General features: G+C 50.2%; 1 protein-coding gene and 1 pseudogene across 3 annotated transcripts in view; both read left to right on the top strand.

Moving 5' to 3' along the window:
- LOC311530566 (E3 ubiquitin-protein ligase TRIM39-like) overlaps nucleotides 1-14,690 on the top strand; it is a 32,215-nt gene extending 17,525 nt beyond the window's left edge. The window contains exons 3-9 of one of the 2 annotated variants that reach the window (XM_084647356.1): nucleotides 1,026-1,104; nucleotides 2,310-2,773; nucleotides 4,560-4,655; nucleotides 6,946-7,176; nucleotides 9,784-9,806; nucleotides 9,895-10,001; nucleotides 10,953-14,690. In XM_084647356.1, coding sequence (XP_084503482.1) covers nucleotides 1,026-1,104; nucleotides 2,310-2,773; nucleotides 4,560-4,655; nucleotides 6,946-7,176; nucleotides 9,784-9,806; nucleotides 9,895-10,001; nucleotides 10,953-11,494 — 1,542 coding nt within the window. In that variant the 3' untranslated portion in view covers nucleotides 11,495-14,690. Of the gene's footprint in view, nucleotides 1-1,025; nucleotides 1,105-1,956; nucleotides 2,774-4,559; nucleotides 4,656-6,945; nucleotides 7,177-9,783; nucleotides 9,807-9,894; nucleotides 10,002-10,952 lie in introns of those variants that run through there. The other variant, XM_084647357.1, reaches the window with a different exon arrangement.
- LOC311530633 (C-type lectin domain family 2 member D-like) overlaps nucleotides 1-18,680 on the top strand; it is an 839,985-nt pseudogene that overhangs the window by 374,491 nt on the left and 446,814 nt on the right. The gene's annotated exons all lie outside the window — the stretch shown is intronic.

Genomic DNA, 18,680 nt, shown 5'->3' with positions numbered 1-18,680 from the left:
TGACTTCCAGAAAGGGTCAAGCACCATTTCTGTCTTCCTGTCTCAGGGCTGCCAACTCTTGTGATTTTTTTTTTTTTAACCACAAGTCTCATGATATTGGGCATAGGCACCAACTCTGTGGGTGCTCTAGGGCTGGAGCACCCATGAAAAAAAAAGTGGGTTCTCAGCACCCATAGACAGCCTCGCGGGTCAGGGCCTCCCCCTCCCGCCCACTGCGAATCAGCTGTTCCATGGCATGCAGGAGGCGCTGGGGAGAGGGGGAGGAGTGGGGTCAGAAAGAGGCAGGGCAGGGGTGGGAAGAAGTGGGGAAAAGTGGGGGCTTGGAAGAAGAGGTAGAGTGGGGGTAGGGCCTGGGGTGGAGCAGGGGTCGAGCACTCTCCTGGCAGCTCAGTAAGTCAGTACCTATGAGATTGGGTGATTTTTTTTCCTTAGAGCCCCAGCTCCAGAAGCCCTGTGATTCCATGAGGAGCTCAGGTTTCTTTTTAAAAAATTAAGTGACATTCTAGCCCTGATGGTAGCAGAGAAAATATGAACCCAAGAGACTCCAAAGCAAGGAGGCAAACAAAATGAATCTCAAATATAGTTTCAGTATCTTCTTTAAATGGCAGAATTTTTCAGAAAAAAATCTCATGAGTTTTAGGGGCTCATTCATGATATTTGGACATTGGTCCCTTGTGCTAGAACAGAAGAATGAGGAGGAAGAGACCTTAGCTCATTAGGACAATGACAGAGCTGAGAACAGAACCCCGGTTCCATGAGTGTCTATCTCATGACCTACCCACTAGACCTCATGGCCTCTCAGCTGGCAGCATGCAGTGAGCCCTGCTAGCACAATGTGGCATCGGTCTGTGACTAGAGAGAGAAATAAAACATCATTTCTTCTCATAGAAAAGCCACATGTCTGATTTTAACTCTTCACATTCAAAGACGAGTCAGCAGTTCCATACTAAAAGATCAGTACAAAAATCACACCTGGGTATATGTGAGCAGGGAGCCCATCTAATCTGGGGCTATTTCTACTCCAGATCTTTCTGATGGAGCCAGGGGAGGAGCCGGGCCCCTTGCATGCAGAGGAAGGGGAGAGTCTGCAAGGAATTTGCACAGGTGAGGAGTCTGTTAAATCAATTTGGAAACCAGGGGTGGGGGAAGGAAGCGGCTGGGATTTGCACCAAGGCCCAGTGAGCCCTCCCCCCAGTTCTGCCCCATCTCACCTGGTCAGGTTTGCCCCAGCAGTGGCCACATCCTCGTGGCTTCCCTGACCCACAAATACACCACTCTACTGCTCCCTTTTCTGAGTATTCAGAATGTTACATGGAAGCAGATCTGGTCCTTCTGCTTTGGGGGATTTGGTCTCTAATTTCAGATCATATCGTTATTTATTTCTGCCATTCCCCCTTCCCAAGGATTCTTTACTTCCCAACGTAAGGAATGACTCGGAATTTTGCCCCTTTATTCCAGCAGAGGATGGGGCAGTGAATGTAAAGGAGGAGAATTGTCCGCAGGGGGCGGTGTCGAGAAACTCCAAAGGGAATGTTTGCCAGATTCCTGAGCAGGTGGTGCCCTGTGAGAGTAGAGGCAGCTCAGGTCAGGAAAAGATCCCAGTGGAAGAGGCACAGGGCAGAGCCACTTCCCCTGGCAGAGCTCTCAGGCAAACTAAAAATATTGAAGCCCATCAGAGAATCAGCCCTAGTCAGAAACCCTATAACTGCCCTGAGTGTGGCCAAAGCTTCAGTGTGAGCTCAGCCCTTAGTAGACATCAGAGGATCCATACAGGAGAGAGACCCTATAAATGCCTTGAGTTACTTGGTAAGATGACAGATCAGGGCAAACAGTTTCACAAGCTCTTGAGTTTTATTTGGGATTTTGTTTTAAATGGGTTTGTTTTTCTAGGTAGGCAAAAAGGTTTAAAGTGATAAAAGAAAGAGAGTGAAATTCATAGAGCTCTTGGTCTTTCAGTTTCCAAACAGAATCAGGATGTGTTGTAGGTGTCAAGATCTTAATAAAGGATGGAGTTCCAACCATTGGATGTGTCCTGACAATCTGATTGCCCATGGAGTCATTTGTCTTTCTGCTCTCACTGCACTCCCTGCCTGAGTAGACTGTCAGACTCCTGGCTGTTACGCTGTTACGTGACACGAATTGCATATGGTTAGATATTAAGCTGAGCTGGGAATGATCAGGGTCTGGATGGATGCCAGAGAAGGCTGTGAAAGCCACAAGGGGCGGTGACTTGGGGCAGTGATCCATTCTTAGATCAGTAAGTAACAACCTGCTCCTGGCACTCCAGTTGTTGACTCGTGTTTCCCAAGGTAGGAAAGCGAAAGCTAACTCAGCTCTACTCCCTGGATGCACCAGGGCTGCCATGAACCCAGCCCTGCAGCGCCAGCGTGGGGTTGTTTGTTCGAGCTGCCTGGGCCCCTATAAGATCCCGGTGATATTTAAAGGGTGCAAGCACAAGTTCTGCCGCTTCTGTGTCACCCCCTTCAAGGGGGAGTCGGGCACAGCCACCTCCTGCCCCCTGTGCCACAAGGCCCCCAGGCATGGAGACGACAAGCCCCAGGGGCAGCCAGGCAGCAGGGCAGATGAAGCTGAAAAAATCCATCTGGAAGTGGGCGAAGAGCCTGAGGTGGAGTGGAAGTGCGGGGAACACCAGGCGGTTCTGGATTTGTTCTGCACAGAGGATCAAGCCCTCATCTGCGTGAGCTGCAGGGACTGCCAGGCTCACCGCACTCACACCGTGGTTCCCATTGAGGAGGCTGCCCAGGAGTACAAGGTAGGGAGCTGCTGTGTCTCTGCTCTGCGACTCTGCTGTTCAGCCTCTTCCTGCAGTTGGCAGAAGTGACGGTGAAATTCAGCACAAAGCCCAGGCACCACTTACACGAGAGACCTCCTGACCCACACGTCTGGCCTGCACTGCGGCCAGCCCTAGGGAGGGACACGGAAGCCTGGCTATAGTGCCCATGAGCCAGGAAACGTGTGCCTGAGAAATACTCGACCCTGCCTCCTCTAACTGCGCTCCCACCAGGCCTGTGTCCTCTTCTTACCTTGGGTTCCATTGTTGTGTGGCTGGACCAGTGATGGATTCCCGCATGTGGCAACAGGGCCTGTGCCCAGGGGCCCTGGCCAATTTGGGGCCCCCAGAAAAATCTCGCTCCCTGTTGTGGCCCTGGGGCACAGAGCATCTCTGGTCTTAGGGCCGCAGAGGAGGGTTTGGGGTAGAAAGGAGTGAGCGGGGGATGGGGCTGCGGGGAAAGGGGTGGAATGGGGTGGGGCCACGGGGGAAGGGGTGGAGCCGCAGACAGAAGGGGTGGGGCGGGACCATGGTTTCTGCACCGGGGCCCCCCAACTTGCTCCGGCCCAGGGCCCCAGAAGACCTTAATCTGCCTCTGGCCTGGACGCTGTGTGATCATAAAGATCAAAGCCAGAAGGGGACACCAGATATCTAGTCAGACCACCTGTGTATCCTAGGCTACCAACAGCTCCCAGAACCCGCACTCTAACCCATCTGCTGAAATTAGACCAAAGTATGGCAGCCACTGGTGCCAATTAGGGAGTCTGCAGGTGCTGAATGCTCCCCTTCCACTGGGCTTTTGCACTTCTTCAAAGTTTAATAGGCAACGAAGTCGGGGGCAGGAGGGGTGGGCAAGGCAAGGCCACTTTTAAGCAACTGAAATTAGTACAGCTGCTGCTGGAGCAGTCCAGAGTATTTCTCTGGCTGAGTGGTTACAGTGCCATTGAAATTTGACTGGGCTGCCCCTGCCTACAGCAGCGAGTGCTTCTGTGACTTGACGCATGGGCATTCTGCCGAGACCATTACTCCCAGCAGCACCAGCTCATGCGCCACATGGGTGAGAGAGAGGGGAGACTCCTGGGACCGGAAGAAGGTTCCTGCTTCTGGGTGGGGTGGGGACCAGAATTTGCCCCCTCGCCCCCCAAGAAGTGCCTGAATTGGCACCACTGATTTCAACCCCCAGGAAACTAAGCTATTGTGTACCACAAGTAGAGAATAGGAGGGACCAAGGTGCAGCACTACTAAGGCCCCTGCAATAGCCAGAAATTGATTAAGTGAGATATATCTAGATGATCCTGGCAAGCAACCCATGCCCCACACTGCAGTGGAAGGTGGTGATGGCTGCGAAAGCGAGTTTATGTATAAATTAAAATAAATTAATTAATTCATGCATCGATTTATGCAAAGGCTTATTGTAAGGGTGTCAATTGTGGTGTTTTGTGTGTGTGTGTGCATGCATGCGCACATGCACAACCATTGCACACCTGTTCTTCTGATGCAATGCTTTTGGACTTTGCCTTTGCAAATTTGGCTCCCAAATTATTGCAAATATCTGCATGGCATGGTATCGCCGATGTCCCAGTCTCTGACAGCCTGCATCACAGCTTCTCCTAAGGCAGCGGGGGTCATCAGGCAGAGCAGACCATGCTGCTTATTTCCCCTTGGTGCTCTTGCTTTTCATCAGTTTAAACTGTGCTGTGCCCTTAGCCTGTGTGTGGTGATTTTCTATGATTTAAGGAGAACTCACTACCTGTGCTTTTCTTGCCAGAGGAAGCTGCATACAGTGGTGGAGCTCCTGAAAAAGCAGACGGAGGAAGCTTGGGAGCTGAAATACCACGAGGGAAAGAAGACAGCTAACTGGAAGGCAGGGTCCCATGGTTTTAATCATTCACAAGCCTGTTGCAACTGCAGAATTTCCGGGGGTCCTGGCAAATGTCTGCAAGGAGGAGGCTATGTCCCTTTGGCATTAGCCATGCATGAGGGCAGATGTAGTGCCTGATTTTTCGGTGGGGTTTAGCATCCCTGGCTCCCACCTGGCTGGGTCCCCAGCCCTTCTGGGAATCAGCCCCCACCCCACCCCCTAGCAGCTCATAATACGCTCCAACCCAGTAATTGTGTAGCATGTTCTCATTCTCCAGGTTCTGCTGCCATCATGTGGCCATTTGATGTCATTGCTCTCCAGTTAGCACTTCCTATATAAGTTTTCCCGCTCCCCACGGCAATGGCAAGATACCAATATTACTTATTTGTATCTTTATAGCACCAATAAGCCACACCCATGATCAAGGCACCATAGCGCTAGGGTGCTCTCCAGACAGGGTACTCTCAAGGTCCCTTCCAGCCTTACATTTCTATGATGCTCTGATAAGAGAAAGCCCTTGCCCCCAGAGAATTTAAAATCAAAATAGACATAGGGTGGGAGTTGAAGCAAAGGCACGGAGATTTTCCCAGGGTCACCCAGTGGCTCGCCAGTGGAGTAGAGAATAGAATCCAGAGGTCCCGAATCCCAGTTCAGTGCCTGATAGGGACACAGGACCGGAAGGAACCTCCTGGGTCATTGAGTCCAGACCTTTGTTATCACAAGACACCCCATCAGAACATCCTGTTCGTAAACTGTCTAAACTCCATCTGCAAACTGGTCAGGTTGTTTGCCCCCACTGCTCTTACTGGGAAGCTGTTCCAGAGCCTTGCTCCTCTGATGGTTAGCAACTGCTTCTTCCCATCCACCAGGCCCAGTGATTCTCAACATGCATGCATAGACCAGAAACGCAGATGCAGCTGCATCTCCGTTTTGTTTTGTTTTTAATTAAAAATACTGGTAGCTGAAAACGTGTTTGTCAATCGTAAGAAGGGAAGTGTCAAGCGATGACGAGCAGGTGTTGCTGTGTGCTGAGAAGGGGCTATTTTCTGTAGTGAAGCACATCAAGGGAACCTAGTAACTCACTCTTGATTGATGGGGGAAAACATCCCAGGTGCTGTGTAAAGAGATGGAATCCCTGCTTGATGTATAGTTTGGAGCAGGTTAAAACTGCACAGCATGGAGAAAGGAGCAAGACACTTAAAATCCCATAAAATTTCTAAATTCTATATTTGCTTGCTCCACAGCTAGGGCTCCTATGCGCTGTGATAAGCAATTATTAATAGTCTTTGGGGCTTTAATATATGATGTCCATCCCAATGCAAAAAAAACCAAGCACAACACCTGTCCACCACTGGACCCCTCACCATGGCTTTGATTACTATGCCATATAAAGGTTTTTGATTAACACTGCTTGCTAGTAATACAGGAGACCCAACCAGGCTCAGGGGCCCCTGTATGGTCTAGTGTCTAGAGCAGAGGTTCTCAGACTGTGGGTTGGGACCCCAAAGCAGGTTGTAACCCTGTTTTAAGACTTGATGGGGCCCAGGGCCAAAGCCAAAGTCCGAGCCCCATTGCCCAGAGCCAAAGCTAAAACCCTTGGGTTTCAGCCCTGGGCAGCGGGGCTCAGGTTAGAGGCCCCCTGGCTGGGGCTGAAGCCCTGGGGTGGCAGGGCTTGCGTGGGCTCAGGCTTCACAACCCCTCCTGGGGTTGTGTAGTAATTTTTGTTGTCAGAAGGGGGTTGCAGTGCAATGAAGTTTGAGAATCTCTGAGCACTGAAATGAGGCTCTGGAAAACCTGGTTTCTATTCCTGGCTCTGGCCTGCTGGGTGACCCTGACCTATCACCTCCCCACTCTGAGCCTCAATTTCCCCATCTGTAAAACAGGGGTAATGATACCAACCTCCTTTTAGAACACTTAGAAATCTACTGATACAAATTGCTAAACAATAACACCTAGCTCTTATATAGCACTTTTCAGCCATCGATTTCAAAGATAAGAACTGCACATTACTGTGCTGGACACCATCCATACACTGTGTAAGCGACAGCCCCTTCCCAGAGAACTAACAATCTAAAGAGTCAAGACACACAAAAGGTAAAGGAGGAAAGAGAGGCAGAGGTGAAATGATTTGGTTGAAGTTGCATAGCGGCTAGGTGGCAGAACAAGAAGTAGAACCTTCCAGAACTATCCACTGGGCCACGTTGCATTGCTACCCTCTTTACATTTATCCGTACCCCAAACTGGGTGATATTTTTCTGAGGTTGTTTTCAATTTTTTTTTACCTTTAATGAAGGAGAAGACGCACTATCAGAGAATGTGCATCGAGATCGAATTTGAGAAGCTGCACGAATTCCTGAACGAGGAAGAGGAGCGGCTGTTGCGGAAACTGAGGAAGGAGGAGAAGGAGACCCTGAAGCAGCTACATGGGAATATAATAAAGCTCTCAGAACAGAGCTCGTCTCTGCGGAAGCTCATCGCGGAGATAGAGGAGAAGTGTCAGCAACCGGCTGCCGTGTTGCTGAAGGTGAGAGACTCCCCCACCCTGTCAATCCATGCTGAATTACCGGGTATCACACACCATTGGCATTGGATCTAATGACCAAGGAAGAAATAACTATTTCAGTTTTATTGTTACCTAAATAATAAAATCCCAGGCTGGAGGGTCCATCTGCTCCAGAATTTCTCTTGCTTTTGTTAGAGGAATGTTCCCATGCACCTCGCAAGAGCTGCCATGTGATCATCCTCCATAGGATCAGTGCTGCTGATGAAAGATTGCTAGAGAATTGTTGCTCTTCTACTCCTTCTCTCGCATCCCCTGTGCAATCTTCTGTAGACGTCCATGTGTCTACAGCTGCTCCGTAGTTGTGCTTGCACAGCCTCCTCTGCCCACAGGCCCACGAGATCCAATATCTCCTGTCTGCTCCAGGCGGAAGCACATCTGGAGCATGTAGTCAGCATGTTCAGCTGGGCAGTTGCAGACAACAAGGGAGAGGTGCTAGGTGTGGTCTCCCAGCTGGGCAATCAGGAAAAAAGCCCTTCAAAAATACACAGGAATTTCAAAGGAGATGGGGTGGCTTTGGGTCTCTGTGACCCCTGAGCAGTGGAGTTCACGGTTTTGACCAGAGTGGTCACTGTCGGGCATTGTGGGATAGCTGCTGGAGGACTGTTAGGGTCAACATAGGTCACGCAGTGTCTACACTCGCACTGCTTTGATCATGGCTCACCACAGGGGCATGCACAGGGGAGGGAAAGCAGGGGCATGGGCCCCCCCAAAACCTGTATGTCGCTGCAGCCCGGGGAGGGAGGAAGCAGCAGGGTGGCTGGCTGCTGGCAGAGCTCCTCCTCCCTCCACCCCTACAGCTGCTGCTTCTCCTTCCCTGTTGCTGGAGTCCCACATGTTGCCTTTGCCTCCAGCCCCTGACTCACCTCAGTGAGGTGTCTGCCGCCCATTCGGGGAGGCTAGCCCCCAGCCCACCCCTTCTGCCCAAGGCCCCGCCCCTCCCCCTTCCCCTCCAGAACCCCTGAGCATCCCACGCGGCCACCAGAAACCCCTGCCCAGCCCTGGGCTGCCCGAGTGCTCCCAGCCCTGGAGTGCCGGGTGGCGCAGCCCCAGCCCCAGAGCACCAGATGGCATGGCCCAGCACCCCCAGCCCCAGCGCCCCCCTCTCCCAGAGTACCGGAAAGCACAACCCCAAGGCCTGGTGGCCCGAGCACCAGCCCCAGCCGCTCTGAGTCCCAGGCCGCAGGCCAGCCAACCCTACTCCCAGCCCAGGCCACAGGGGGAAGAGTGGGAAACAGGAGGGGCCTTGGGGAGGGGGGCCACACCTGGCTGTTTGGGGAGGCTCAGCCTCCACTGGCCTGTGATACATGCCACCCATGCTTGGGCATGCCGCTGGCTCACCGCTGTTCAGGGAGGTGGTTTCATTGTGTTGCCATAAAGGGCCGCTTACATTGACCGGAGACACATGCGCAAATAGGTTTGATGCAAGGCGATGTCCATTGGTCTAACATAGCATAGACCAAGCCCAAGGTCTTCCTGTGCAGTGGTACAGGTGAATGAAGAAGGATATTTTTGAGGTTAAAGCACTGGCGCAGGACTCATGAGACCTGGGCTTGATTCTCTGCTCTGCCACAGATCTCCTGTGTGCCCCGGGGCAAGTTACTTAATTGCCTCTCTTTGTAGAATGGGGTTAATACCAGTATAACCTGACTGGTTTTTGCAAGAGTAAATTCATTGGGTGTGATCCTCAGCTGGTGAGGATTTTGAGTTTCACTGACGTCGGTGGAGCTCCACTGATTGTCACCAGTTGAAGAGCTGGTCCATTAATATTTATGAGGTGATCAGACATTAGGGTGATGGGAGTCCTTCTATGAAAACAGGGGCGGTGGGTATCACAGGCCAGGGGAGGCTAAGCCTCCCCTAACCCAGGCTGTGGCCCTGCCCATGCTCTGCCCCAAGGACCCGCTTCCCTCCCCCGCTTCCTTGAAGCTGACCGGGGCTCAGCTCCAGCCAGCAGCCTGGAGCTTGGGGCTCAGGCTGGTAGCCCAGGGTCAGGGCAGCCAGGGGCCGGAGTGGCTTGGGCCAGCCGGCAGCCCGGGGTCAGGCCAGTGGCCCAGAGCAGGGAAGGAGTTTGGGGCTCCAGCGGGTGATGGTGGCAGGGCCTCAGGCAGAAGGGGTGGGGCCGGGGGGCTCGCCTCCCCGAAGGGGGAGTTCATGCTCTGCCCATGCCTACAAACCTGATGCATGCTTTCTCTACTCCATCTATGCGCTGTATACGGAGTGTCTAAAAGCTCTTAGGCCCAGCTTCTCAAAGGCATTTAGGTGCCTAACTCCCAGTGGGTCTTAACCACTTACCCAGAAGTAACACATTTTCAGCATAGGAACAGAGAAGGGAAGCTGGGAGGTTGGTGTCCCTGTAGGGGCAGAGTTAAGGTTATTTGAGAGCCTTTAACAATGCTTTTCCACACTCTCATATATGTGGGAGCTCAGAAGACCTATAGAATGAAAAGTTATCGTTGAGTTTTACAGTTCAAGGAAGTTTATGATGCAAATAGTGTGAAAAAAATCAGTTAATATTGGTTTCCTTCTGTCACTGCAGAATGTGAATTCCTTTCCATTTTCTCCTTTTAGGATGTGAAAGACACATTGACCAGGTACTTTTTGTATTGACTCCTGTTACAAACTTTGCATAAATGTTTGTCCTGAGCCAAGGAGTGATAAGTTGGGCTGTGTTCTTCTTAGGAGTGAAAATATTCAAGTGCAGGAACCTGAAGCTGTGTTTACTGAACTGAAGAATGTATACAACATTCCTAGCATTGATATTATTGACATTCTAAGGAAATTCAAAGGTAAGTGAAGACTGTTCCTATATTCAGGTTCCCAGATGTTTCATGATCCTTGCACCATGGAATTTGCCATGAAATTCAAACCTTAACCTCAGAACTGTTCTCCAGACTATCAGTTTCCATTTAAAAAAAATTAAAAACAGCTCATATGATTAGCAAGAAAATATTATAAATTCAATCTGAGGGTAAACTGAAGCAGTGATTTTTGCCTGAGTCTGCAGACAGCATGACTCAGTAGCTCTAAGAGTAGGGAATTGCTCTTATTCATCTCAATGGAGTGTCGACTCTGAAACTTAATGGTAGTGATATAGGCGGTGACATTACCTATTTCACTGCCAAGCATTTTGCACAAAAACATCCAGCTAATGTTGGCTTGCTTATCCCACAATACCAAACTGCCTCCTGGTGCTTAAAGCCCCAAGTTCCAAAGCTTTCAGCTCCCTCTTTTGAACACCTTCTATGTTGTCACCATTGGGGCAGAGCTCTGCAGCACATTGTGAACTGAAAAGAGCTGTTCTTGGTATGTTAAGACAATTCTCATATAGGACCTGATCCAAAGCCCACTGAAGTATATGGGACTCTTCCCTCTGGCATTGGATGGGGCCCCAAGCAGAACTGGTCTAAGTAAGGTAGTACAGGGCAAGAAAAAGGAAGGAGTCATATCCTCATTTTTACAGAGGGAAACCTGAGATGCAGAGTTTAAGTGACTCACCCATGTCACACAAGCAGTCTGTAGTAGATCTGTAAATTGAACCCAGATCTGCTGGCTCCTTATCCACAAACACAATTTTCCTTTGCTCCCTGCCACCCACCACAGCCCAGTTTAGCTTTCATGACTCCTACTCTATGTAGCTGAAATATTAATGGAGAAGCAATTTAATTTCCCTTTAATCACCATGACCAATCCTTGCCCCTGGCAATGATTCTGTGACATTTTCTCTCTTTTTTCCCCAGTGGATGTGACTCTCGACCCAGACACAGCTCACCCCAACCTTGTCCTGTCTGAGGACAGGAGAAGCGTGACACACAGAGGCATGCGACAGGAGCTGCCCAGCAATCCTGAGCGATTCGATCCTTATATCATGGTGTTGGGCTCCAGGAGGTTCACGTCAGGGAGGTGTTACTGGGAGGTGGAGGTGGGAGACAAGGTGGAGTGGGACATAGGGGTGTGCAGAGAATCTGTGGGCAGGAAGGGGCAGGTGATATTATCTCCTAGCAATGGATTCTGGAGAGTTTGGTTGAGGAATGGAGATAAATACAAGGCTCTGATCTCCCACCCAACCCCCCTCACTGTCAGTGTGCGGCCCAGCAGGGTGGGGATTTTCCTAGACTACAAGGCAGGCGAGATCTCGTTTTACAACGTGACAGACAGGACCCATCTGTATTCATACAGCGGAGCCTTCTATGGGGTTCTACGGCCTTTCTTCAGCCCCGGTCTCCATCGGGGAGGTGAAAACACTGCTCCGCTGACAATCTACTCAAAGTCTCTGGGCTAGCTTCAATAGGAATCAAAGACACACACATGGAAGGAGCACCAAGTCAAAAAACTCCTCCCTCCACCAATACCTCCCCCCACTCACATTCTCTCCTCCTGATGGTGCTCTGCTCTGGCTCCATGGGGAAGGGGCCATTGTGGTGGTGAGGCATGCAGGAGTAGATTTGGTCCCATGTGGCAGGAGATGGTGAAGTGGGATATGGATTATGTTGATTGCCCAAGGGATTTCTGGGGGAGGAAAGTAGCCATGAAAAAATATGTAGCAAAATGACAACTCATTTGGCCAACTTTTAGAAAAAGTGACTAATCAAAAAAAAAAAAAAAACCCCAACCAAAGAAAAGTTGGTGACAATTTTACCCTCTTTTTTTAAATCACAAGTTTTATTAAGTGTTTTTTACCAAAATGTTGACATTTGAAGCAGTTTTGACCAGCCCCATATGTGACTGAAAAACACAGGCTGTGGGGAATTCAGAAAAATGTTGTCAAATTCCCCCCTTTTTTTCCTTAAATCAAGCATTTGAATTTTTCATTGCAGTTTCAAAAGCGGCTCTCCTGATCAATGATTTCTGGGGTGCCTCATTTTTTTTAATGCTGAACCAGAGATGCCTTAAAGCAGCCACACTGTTTTCAGAGGGAGGCTAGCTGAGCAGCCCCTTTCCTGTATTTTGGGCACTCAAAATCAATTGGGACACTCAAAATCAAAGGTACTGAAATTTTAGGCACTGATCCTGTGAACACTTAAGCACATGCTTAACTTTGTGCAAGTAGGTAATGACATTAGTGAGTCCTGCAGATAACTTCAGTGGGACTGCTTACATGTGCAGAGTTAAAAATCATGCAGTTGTAGAGACAGGAACGTAGGGCACTAAAATGGAATGATAAGATAATGACAGTGAATGATGCTAGGAACACAGGGGAAAGGCCACACAATGAACCCTGAAATTATTGTTTTTCTTGATTGTGCTGCTGAAGAGAAAAAAAAATCCAAAGGCTGCCTTTAATGGCATAACATTAGATCTTACATATGTGTATGAAGCTACCTTTGCTAAGGAGCTGGTTCATTCCACAAGATTTTGCAAGGGATCTGCAGATGTGTCTAACTTCAAAGCCTAAAACTACAGGTGATCAAAAATAAGAGCTATTCAAATAGTTTTCAGAATAGATTCCCATTAAATTTCAGTAGGAATTGTGTGGCTAAATCCCGACTGTGCTTTAAAAAAATCTCACATATTGTTTTCTAGAGGTACAAGCCTGTTCAGCACTGAGATTGAAGTTTCATCACTTAAATTTACTTAAATCTTCCACCATTTAAAACTTGCAGTACTCAGGTTTCTGGAGTAACAGCATGCTCATTACCAGTCTGATCCTCTGAATCAACAGAAAGACTGCTATTGTCCATCGGGTTTGGAAGAGACCTCAAAACTAATTCACCAGAGACTTGAGCAATAATTTTTGTGTGTATCTACTATAAAAATATTTAAAATGATGGGCTGGCAATAGGCAAAATAAACCACAGTTAAAATTGTAGTTAAATTGTGGTTCAGTGTTAAATTCTCTGAAATCAATGAAAAATAAAATGCATAAATTGTTAACACTTTGCATCTGCCATTATCAAAACATTTTTACGTGGATATCTTGGGGGCAAAGAATTAATGTCATATTTTATAAGTCATAATTTCTTTAGACCAGTGGAGCTCAATCTTATTTCATAGGAGGGCCATATAAATCCAAGTACAACCTCGTGTGGGCCAAACAGATTCTACATATTTTAATAAGATTTAAAGTCCCCCATATTGATTTATATTTTAAGTTTAGTTTGTTTTGTATGTATTTAGATAGTTTTCTTCTATATATAGTATTGTCTATTTAATGACAAAGCACTAATGAATTGGCCGTAAGTATATTGTGTTGAAGCAGGCTGTGGGCCTTATGTAATGCTCTGGTGGTCTGTGTATGGCCCGTGGGCCATAAATTGGGCACCCCTGCTTTAGACAGTGAGGGTAATTAACCATTGGAACAATTTACCCAGGGTCATGGTGTTTGACAGAGGAGCCAACAGGATGTGCTCACCTGCCCTGATATGAGAGGCTTTTTAGCTGCTCTGATCCTGTGTAAGAAATGCAGCACCCAGGATACAGGCATGCAGCCACACATAGCTGCAAACAAGCAGAAAGGGAGAAACATCATGGAATTTGACTTACCCAAATTAGCATAACAAAGGTGGTGACAGTATCATAATACTTAAGCATGCATACAAGTGTAGTTAGTTTAAGATTTTAAGGCTTTTTGTAAGTAGTACTTAATGATAGTTTTAAGTAGGTTTAGCTAGAAATCCAAAATGGAGGACTCAGGCTGAAGAATCATAGAGTATCAGTGTTGGAAGGGACGTCTGGAGGTCATCTAGTCCAGCTCCCTGCCCAGAGCAGGACCAATCCCCAGCTAAATCATCCCAGCCAGGGCTTTGTCAAGCCTGACCTTAAAAACTTCTAAGGAAGGGGATTCCACCACCTCCCTAGGTAACGCATTCCAGTATTTCACCACGCTCCTAGTGAAAAAGTTTTTCCTAATATCCAACCTAAATCTCCCCCACTGCAACTTGAGACCATTACTCCTTGTCCTGTCATCTGCTATCACTGAGAACAATCTTGATCCATCCTCTTTGGATCCACCTTTCAGGTAGTTAAAAGCAGATATCAAATCCCCCCTCATTCTTCTCTTCTGTAGACTAAACAATCCCAGTTCCCTCAGCCTCTCCTCATAAGTCATGTGTTCTAGACCCCTAATAATTTTTGTTGCCCTTCGCTGGACTCTCTCCAATTTCTCCACATCCTTCTTGTAGTGTGGGGGCCAAAACTGGACATAGTAGTCCAGATGAGGCCTCACCAATGTCAAATAGAGGGGAACGATCACGTCCCTCGATCTGCTGGCAATGCCCCTACTTATACACCCCAAAATGCCATTGGCCTTCTTGGCAACAAGGGCACACTGCTGACTCATATCCAGCTTCTCGTCCACTGTAACCCCTAGGTCCTTCTCTGCAGAACTGCTACCTCGCCATTCGGTCCCTAGTCTGTAGCAGTGCATTGGATTCTTCCGTCCTAAGTGCAGGACTCTGCACTTGTCCTTGTTGAACCTCATCAGATTTCTTTTGGCCCAATCCTCCAATTTGTCTAGGTCCCTCTGTATCCTATCCCTACCCTCCAGCATATCTACCACTCCTCCTAGTTTAGTGTCATCCGCAAACTTGCTGACGGTGCAATCCACACCATCCTCCAGATCATTAATGAAGATATTGAACAAAACCGGCCCCAGGACCGACCCTTGGGGCACTCCGCTAGATACCAGCTGCCAACTAGACATGGAGCCATTGATCACTACCCGTTGAACCCGACAATCTAGCCAACTTTCTAGCCACCTTGTAGTGCATCCATCCAGCCCATACTTCTTTAACTTGCTGACAAGAATACTGTGGGAGACCGTGTCAAAAGCTTTGCTAAAGCCAAGGAATAACACGTCTACTGCTTTCCCTTCATCCACAGAACCAGTTATCTCATCATAGAAGGCAATTAGATTAGTCAGGCATGACTTTCCCTTGGTGAATCCATGCTGACTATTCCTGATCACTTTCCTCTCCTCAAAGTGATTCAGAATTGATTCCTTGAGGACATACTCCGTGATTTTTCCGGGGACTGAGGTGAGGCTGACCGGCCTGTAGTTCACAGGATCCTCCTTCTTCCCTTTTTTAAAGTTGGGCACTACATTTGCCTTTTTCCAGTCTTCCGGGACTTCCCCCGATCACCATGAGTTTTCAAAGATAATGGCCAATGGCTCTGCAATCACATCCGCCAATTCCTTTAGCACTCTCGGATGCAACGCATCCGGCCCCAAGGACTTGTGCACGTCCAGTTTTTCTAAATAGTCCAGAACCACTTCTTTCTTCACAGACGGCTGGCCACCTCCTCCCCATGCTGTGCTGCCCAGTGCAGTAGTCTGGGAGCTGACCTTGTTCGTGAAGACAGAGGCAAAAAAAAGCATTGAGTACATTAGCTTTTTCCACATCCTCTGTCACTAGGTTGCCTCCCTCATTCAGTAAGGGGCCCACACTTTCCTTGGCTTTCTTCTTGTTGCCAACATACCTGAAGAAACCCTTCTTGTTACTCGTAACATCCCTCGCTAGCTGCAACTCCAGGTGTGATTTAGCCTTCCTGATTTCATTCCTACATGCCCAAGCAATATTTATGTACTCATCCCTGGTCATTTGTCCAATCTTCCACTTCTTGTAAGCCTCTTTTTTGTGTTTAAGATCAGCAAGGATTTCACTGTTAAGCCAAGCTGGTCGCCTGCCATATTTACTATTCTTTCTACACATCGGGATGGTTTGTCCCTTTAACCACAATAATTGACCATTAGCATACAGGAGATTGGGATCCAGCCTGTCTCCGGGTCTTCTTTTAGCATCTCCAAAAGACAAGCTCCCAAACAACTATCCTCCACTGACTGACTGTCCCCACAAAGCTGGGGCGTGGGAGCCAGGGTCTCTTCCCCATCCAGAGTTTCCCTGGCCATAAGGGGAGCTGGGGGAGGGAGCTGGGGGCAAATCAAGCAGAGGCGTCTGTGCCCACAGCCCCGGAGACTGAAATACACCAGGCCCCTGGGGCAGATGAGCACATCCTGCTGGCTCCTCTGTCAAACACAAAGGGTCCCCTGAGCTGAGGAGGAGGCGGGGAAGAGAGTTACAGTGAAACAGAGAGGGGAGCATCTCCTCGCCCAGAATTGGATCTTGTCCCTGGGCCCCTAGCAGGGAGTTTGTAACATCTGGTGACTCAGGCTCTCTGTTCCCAGGCAGTGAGGGGTGGAGCAGGACTGGGTAGTGATTAGAAGGGAGAGGTGGCTGGGAGTCAGGACTCCTGGGTTCTATGCCCAGCTCTGGGAGGGCAGGGGGGTCTAGTGGGTTAGAGCAGTGGAGTCAGGACTCCTGGGTTCTATGCCCAGCTCTGGGAGGGCAGTTAGATCTAGTGGGTTAGAGCAGTGGAGTCAGGACTCCTGGGTTCTATGCCCGCTCTGGGAGGGCAGTGAGGTCTAGTGAGTTAGAGCAGTGGGGGGCAGGGCTGGGAATCAGGACTCCTGGGTTCAATGCCCAGCTCTGGGAGGGCAGGGGGGTCTAGTGGGTTAGAGCAGTGGAGTCAGGACTCCTGGGTTCTATGCCCAGCTCTGGGAGGGCAGTTAGGTCTAGTGGGTTAGAGCAGTGGAGTCAGGACTCCTGGGTTCTATGCCCAGCTCTGGGAGGGCAGTTAGGTCTAGTGGGTTAGAGCAGTGGAGTCAGGACTCCTGGGTTCTATGCCCGCTCTGGGAGGGCAGTGAGGTCTAGTGAGTTAGAGCAGTGGGGGGCAGGGCTGGGAATCAGGACTCCTGGGTTCTATGCCCAGCTCTGGGAGGGCAGGGGGGTCTAGTGGGTTAGAGCAGTGGAGTCAGGACTCCTGGGTTCTATGCCCAGCTCTGGGAGGGCAGTTAGGTCTAGTGGGTTAGAGCAGTGGAGTCAGGACTCCTGGGTTCTATGCCCGCTCTGGGAGGGCAGTGAGGTCTAGTGAGTTACAGCAGTGGGGGGCAGGGCTGGGAATCAGGACTTCTGGGATCTATGCCCAGCTCTAGGAGGGGCAGCGGGCTCTAGTGGGTTGGGGCAGGGCTGGGAATAAGAATTCCTGGGTTCTCTTTCCACCTGTGCCACTGGCCCCTCTGTAACCTGGGTCACTCTGGGACAGTTTTCGTCTCTAAACATTTCACATCATACCCCTTCCTCAGGGGATGATTGTTTCTGTGTATTTTTGGTTTAAAACTTGTAAAAAAGGAGAGAGGGAGAAAAGACCAGAAAAACCGATACATTATTTCTATGTCTCAAGTGGGAGAAGTTCTTCCCCCAGTAGTCTCCCCTCAGCCAGACATGCCTTTCACCCCAGATCAACCCAGGCTGCTCCCCTTGCAAACTCCAAGCCCCTCCAGCTCTGCATTTGCACTGGCATAAGTCTTGGACACATCCACAAATATGATGAAAGTACCTGCCTTTGAAGGTTCTTCCTGCCAGCTGGGTTCCTGTCTGAGTGGGGGCCTTAAAGAGACAGGAGAGCCTGGCAGTACTAACATTGGCCTCCCCCATCTTGCCCTAGGAGGGGATGGCTACAAGGAGACTGCAGAGGAGGCAGGGATTCTGGGGGGGGGGGGGGGGGAGACGGGGACGGGACCAGGGGTTGGCTGAGGAATCCTGAAAAGAAAAGGGACGTGGGACAGATGGGGACGTGGCCAGTGATGATCAGCCAAAATCTTAACAATGGGTTCCCTCCTCACCCCACGAGGAGGTTGTTGCCCACTCCCACCCCCAGGGACTCCTGCCCCATCCAACCCCCCCATGTTCCTTGACGCCCCCCCAGGACCCCTGCCCCATCCACCCCCTCCCCGTCTGCCCCCAGAACCGGGCAGGAGGGTCTTGTGGGCCACCGTAGGGGTGCCCACCCCACCCCTAAGAGCCAGAGGCACCTGCCGGGGGGCAAGGTGGGGAGCCCCAGCGGTGCTTACCTAGGGCAGCTCCCAGGACGCATCTAGCAGGTCCCTCTGCCTCCTAGGCTGGAGCACCCAAGGGGAAAATTTGGTGGGTGCAGAGCACCCACCGGCAGCTCCCCGCCCCACCCCCAGCTCGCCTCCGCCTCCTCCCCTGAACGCACCGCCCCGCTCTGCTTCTCCAGGCCCCTGGCTTCCCGTGAATCAGCTGTTCGGCGGGAAGCCTGGAGGGCTGAGAAGCAGGCAGCGACTTCCAGCTCAGACCGAGGGTGGCGGAGGTGAGCTGGGGCAGGGAGCGGTTCCTCCTCATGCCTCCCCCCGCACCCCAGCCCCAGCTCCCCTCCGCCTCCTTGGGCCTGAGTGTGAAGCCCTCACTTGCTTCTCAGGGGGGCGGAGAAGCAGGGCAGGGCGGCGCGTTCAGGGGAGGAGGTAGAGGTGGAGCGGAGGTGAGCTGGGGCTGGGGCCGGGGGTGGGGTGGGGAGCTGCCGGTGGGTGTTCTGCACCCACCAAATTTTCCCCTTGGGTGCTCCAGCTGGAGTCCGCGCCTAAGGCGTCACTTTGAGCTGGTTAAATTTAGAAGCCCTTTTAGAACCGGTTGTCCCTCCAGAACAACTGGTTCTAAAAGGGCTTCTAAATT

The sequence above is a fragment of the Lepidochelys olivacea genome (assembly GCF_965140295.1).
Source record: "Lepidochelys olivacea isolate rLepOli2 genome assembly, chromosome: 14".
NCBI lineage: Eukaryota > Metazoa > Chordata > Testudines > Cheloniidae > Lepidochelys > Lepidochelys olivacea.
Note: the sequence above shows the minus strand (reverse complement) of the source record. Positions and strands in the feature narration are given on the sequence as shown.